Below are 5,309 nucleotides of genomic sequence, written 5' to 3'. Positions count from 1 at the left end.
TGCCAGGCACCCATTGAAAGGCTTCTCTTTTGTGTTCCAATGTGTAGGATTCCAGAGAGAGTAACAAATTACCACAGCGTTTGTTACCGCTGCACACTGAGGCCAAGATGTATTTGGCAGTATTAAACAATGTATTATACTTTTAAATATACATAGGAGCTCTAAAGTAACAGGTGTGAAATGTAATACCAGCTCTTTACAGTGGCAACTAGAGGGACACTAGAATCACAACTCGTTTTATTTTTACAAAGTATTCAATTGGATTTATCTAAAATCTCAGCTTATAAATAGCTTATTTATAAATAACTTTTATTTGCTTATTTAAATTAAACTTAATTAAAGTACTTATTTTCAATAATTTTATGTAAACTTTTGGTATTTGCTAATTATATCAGCACTGTGTAGGGTTTTTACGACAAATTCGAATGTTTTAGAATAAACACTTTTTTTGAAATATGATATAAAAAATAGCATTCATTTGTACTCTAGCTTCGGCAGACCAGGGGCGCCCAGGGAGGGTGGGTGGAGGCCCCAGACTCGAATCGTCCACCCTCCCCGGCCCAGATGGATTTCCAGAAGCAGGAAGGCCCCCTCTGGCGATCACCAGAGTCAGGAGGCGCGCACCTTGCTGTCTCAGCCCGACCGCGAGGTGGCGCCAGAGGTATCTGAAATCTTCCGGAGTCGTTCATCTCTATGATCCCCACAGCGGCCCGAGCAACCCGGAAGCCGTGGATGGCCAAAGGGGAGTGCTTCCGGGTAGGAGCTAGGTGACCCCGGCTGCCGCAGGAACCTGCGGCGACAGCAACCATGGGGGCTCACCTGGCCCGGCGCTACCTGGGCGATGCATCGGTGGAGCCGGACCCCCTGCGGATGCCCACCTTCCCGCCCGACTATGGCTTCCCCGGACGCAAGGAACGCGGTGAGGCCCAGTGCGCAGGAGCGGCCGGCGGGAGCGGGGCTTGGGCGCCGGAACCCCTGAACCCCGGGGTCCCCACCGCTGGGCTCGAGCGTCGTGCGCTGTGTCTGGGTTCGGCCCTGCCCTCGGCCCTGAGGAGTCCAGCAGACGCGCGTGACCCCGCCTGAGTGTGGCGGTGTTCCAGGCAAGAGGGCACGGTTTGAACGAAAAAGCCGGGGGCAGAAGAGAGTGGCGATGCGGGGCTGATGGGGCGATCGAAGCCGGGCTTAGTCCCGGAGTGAGTGGGGAGGCATGGGAGAGTCTATCACGGAAGGGATGTGCTCACTGTGCCTCTGTCCAGATGTCACTGCTATGTTTAGGTATGCTCGAGAAAACGCAAGGGGGTCTCACGCCGCACATACTGTCCTGCACGTTGCTTTTTTTGTGCATTAATATCACAAGCATAGCGAGCGCCAGTCCTGGACCAAGTCCCAAGTTGGGCACCGAGGATACAAGAGGCACTGACTAAAGGGAACTCACAGCCCTGTAAGGCAGACAGTGGAACCTGGCGGATCTTGGTGGCGCCTGCCAATCAAGGCGGGCTTCCAGGAGGCTGTGATTGGAAGCAAGACCTGAGGGGGATGCGGAGGAGTTGACCACACCGAGACCAAGGGAGGGGAGAGCTAGTGCTTCTAAGCAGAGGAGGGACATGATCAGATTTGCTCTGTCAAAAAGTCGCGCTGTCTGCCAGGTGGGCGACGAGTTGGAGACAGGGAGACCCCTAAGGGAATGGGGATGGTGCAGAGAGGTTTGGATTTAGGAGAATGTTGAGAGGTGCACTCCTCCAGTGTCTACAGTCCTGGTAGTCTCTTAAGCGCCACCGGAAGCTGCAGTCCATCAGTACTGGCCAGCCTGCTCGGCATGTCAATCCTTCCCACTGCCCCTCACACCCTGCTTTCCCATAATGTTTTGCAAACACCCAGAGCTGCCCCACCCCACCCCTCCTCTCTCTTGCATAACAGAACCCTGGTTAAAGCCAGCTCTGTCCCTGTGCAGCTGAACATCATGGGAGAAAAACACTCAACTTCCCTGACTGGTGTCCCAGTTGCGCCCCCAGTTGACCCTTCATGGTGCTGGTTTTCCTGTCACATTCCCTGGCCCTTCGGTCTGTCTTGCTTCCTCCTAGACCACAGTCTCACACCTTCTCTCTCTCAGATTCCAGCATCTCCTTTCAGCTAGTCACTTTGCGTTCTCTTAAGAAGATAGAAGCAGCCAAAAGAACTCCCGTGGGCTCCCTTCATCCTTGCTTACTATGCACCCTGGGCTCCACCTTCTCCCCTGTTACCCTAGATGATCTGCCCCAGCTTTAGCTCAGCCTCTGCTCCAGAGGAACCCTCCAATGCCCTCCAGCCCATCCGCTCACCTACCCAAGGACTGCCCCAACCACTCTCCCTCTCTGGCAACATTGGTTTTCCCATCGACATACAAAATACACTGTTATTTCTGCTGTTTTAAAATCCTCTCCTGACCCCACCTCCCCCTCCAGCTAGCTCCCCACCCCTTCGCTGTCTGGGCTCTGGTCAAGCTTCCTCCCCACCCCCACTACGTCTGTGTTGCAAAACCCCATTGTCAAATTCTCAGTTCTAACTCCACTACAACAGGAGCAGGCACAGCCACTTCCTGGAAGCCCCTCTTCACGTGGTTCCAAGACCCCACAACTTCCACCCACCTCCTTGCCTTGTAAACTCCAAGGTGCCCCATTGCCTAGGTCTTCTGTCTCCAGTCACTCCCACCACTCCCTGGGGGTCTCTGCTAGTCTCCTGGCTTCTGGTTTCAAATGACTTCTGTGTGCCAGTGCTGGTGTTTTTATCTCCAGCTGGGCCTTGACCCTGAACACCAGACTCATGGACCTCACTGCCTACTTGGCATCTCCACTCCACATTAATGGGCATCTTGTGCTCAGCAGGCCCAGAACAACTCCTGACCTCCCCCACTGACCTTGTGCCTCCCTCCAGCGCTGACCACCATGTGCTCATGCCGAAACCCCTGGGGCATTCCGCCTGTCATCCCATCTCAAGGCCTTTGCACCTGCTGTTCCCCTGTTGGGTATAGCCTTACCCAGGTGTTTGCGTGACTCGCTCCCTCACCTTCAGATGCCAGCTTTTGAGGGACCCCTCCATCTAAAGCTGTGACCCGCTTCCCCACACTGCCTCTCTCTCCCCCTTGTTTTATCTTCCTCCCTAGTACTAAGCATTGCCAGGCATCCTACAACACCTGGCTCTACCTGTTTGTTCTGTGTCTCCTTCCATGAGCAGGGATCCTTGCCTGCATGTTCCTTGTGTATCCCCAGCACCTAGCACATAGTAGGTGCTCCAGAAATCCTGGCTGCTGGCTCATTATGCCAGAGCATCAAGTGTGAGTGGCACCACCCTGACATGGAAACCTGCCCCAGGCAGGTGGACACAAGGCCTGGGGCTCAGCTGAAAGGAGGGTGGAGGGACCACGTTGGGGCTCAGCGATCTATGGGGTGGAGACTGAAGTCATGGATTAGAACAAGCAGAGGGCTCTTAGCAAGAACCACCAGAAGCCAATGCTTAATGTTTGGACAGCCATAGAAATGGAAGGAAACCTAGGGAGGGTGTGGCGGAGAAGGGAGCCATGAGAACGTTTCAGAAAGAAGCAAGTGAGAGGCTGAGGAAGCACAGTGTCCTGGGTCCCAAGTGGCTCTGGAAAGAGCCAGCGTGTGGGCAGTGCTGGGGTGGAGTGTGGAAGTTGGTGGGATGCGGGATCAGGAGTGAGGACCTGGGCCAGAATGAGACAGAAACACGGCTGGGAAGCAGAGGGGAGAGGAGCCAGCGGGGCAGGACTGCAGGTGAGCAGTGGACACTTTTTGATGCTGATTGTGAGGAGCATCTAGGACCAAGAGAGATGGGCTAAGTTGCAGGGGTAGTTCTCTTGAGGACGCAGGAAAGCTGGGTCCTGAGCGCCCCGTGCTGGGTGGGAACAGAGCTCAGGATCACGGGCACAGCGGGTGCAGGCTGGGGTGTGTGCCCACGATTTCTGACGGCCCCAAATGGGCCCTAGTTGAAGTGAAGGTTGATTTCATCCCGGTTGTTTTACCAGGTGGGTGGGGCAGCAGGACCAAGCGTTATCAGTTAAGCTATCTATGAGGTGGGCACCTAAGCACTTCACATATAGGAGCTCAGTTAACTATGGAGCTGGAGATTGTTAGTCCACGCCTTGCGGGGGAAGCTGAGGCTCTAAGAAGCTACACTTTCGCTGAGAGAACAGAGCTGGGATCCAGGTCCCCCAGGCAGCCTGCCCACACACACACCCCACCACAGACAGAGACAGACAGACAGACACACACACACACACACACAGACACACACACACACGGGTTGTGCTGGGCAGAGAGGAGCGCAGGCTCTGCAGGGTGGGGCTGTCTGGAAAGTGGCCCTGGGGGGGGAGGCAAGACTAGCGTGGATGTTGAGGTTCCCAGGGTGATGGGAGAGGGACCCAACCTGTCTGGGCCTCAGTGTTGGAGGTTGCTTTTGTGTAAACTAGAAAGATACTCGCGGCCCTGGCTGAGCCCCACCCATGCCCCGCAGAGATGGTGGCCACTCAGCAGGAGATGAACGACGCGCAGCTGGTGCTCCAGCAGCGGGACTACTGCGCCCACTACCTCATGCGGTTCCTCAAGTGCAAGCGTGACAGCTTCCCCAACTTCCTGGCCTGCAAGCACGAGCAGCACGACTGGGACTACTGCGAGCACCTCGAGTGAGCCCCGCGCCCGCCCCAGATCCTCACCTGGGCAGGCCCTGGGCCCGCGGCTCCAGAGGCAGAGGACACCGAACTGACACTGAGTCTCTAGCCAGGCCCCACCTTAGTAGAAAGAGGAATCCCAAAGGGACTGTGGGGTGGGGCGGGCTGCTTTGAGGTGCCTGGAGAAGTAGCCACGCCCAGTTCAGGTGGGAGCCCCAGCCCTTGCTCTGGGCTCACTAGTGTCCACCCCAGGGGAGGGGGCGGACCCCAGATTTACGCCACAGGCACACAGGTCTTACTACTCGGGACCCCCCCAGAGTGCCATCAGCTCCCCAGACTACAAGACAGCCGTGTCCTGACACCCCTCCTTGTGTTCTGCCTGCAGCTACGTGAAGCGCATGAAGGAGTTTGAGCGGGAGCGGCGGCTGCTGCAGCGGAAGAAGAGACGGGAGCAGAGGGAGGCGGACATGGCCAGAGGCCAGGGGTCCGGTGAGGTGGGCCCTGAAGTGGCCCTATAGTGGGCCCGCCTACCACCCTGTGGACCAGTCAAGAAATAAAAGCCTCCAGGCCCCTCGGCCCAAGCTCCGCCTCTTTCTTTGGTGTGCTGGTCCCTGAACCAACCCCCAAAAGAAACACCACTGAGTCTGAG

The 5,309-nt window shown here is 56.1% G+C and overlaps 1 protein-coding gene across 1 annotated transcript; it reads left to right on the top strand.

Annotated features, from left to right (window-relative positions):
* Nucleotides 1-744: 744 nt before the first annotated feature.
* NDUFB7 (NADH:ubiquinone oxidoreductase subunit B7) lies at nucleotides 745-5,241 on the top strand. Its single transcript, XM_057708029.1, has 3 exons — nucleotides 745-919; nucleotides 4,507-4,675; nucleotides 5,046-5,241. Exons 1-3 carry the CDS (start codon nucleotides 808-810, stop codon nucleotides 5,176-5,178), a joined length of 414 nt encoding a protein of 137 aa, XP_057564012.1. The 5' UTR covers nucleotides 745-807; the 3' UTR covers nucleotides 5,179-5,241.
* Nucleotides 5,242-5,309: the final 68 nt, after the last annotated feature.

Source organism: Hippopotamus amphibius, chromosome 15 (genome assembly GCF_030028045.1).
Source record: "Hippopotamus amphibius kiboko isolate mHipAmp2 chromosome 15, mHipAmp2.hap2, whole genome shotgun sequence".
NCBI lineage: Eukaryota > Metazoa > Chordata > Mammalia > Artiodactyla > Hippopotamidae > Hippopotamus > Hippopotamus amphibius.
The sequence above is the reverse complement of the archived record's forward strand: the minus strand, read 5'-3'. Positions and strand labels throughout refer to the sequence as shown.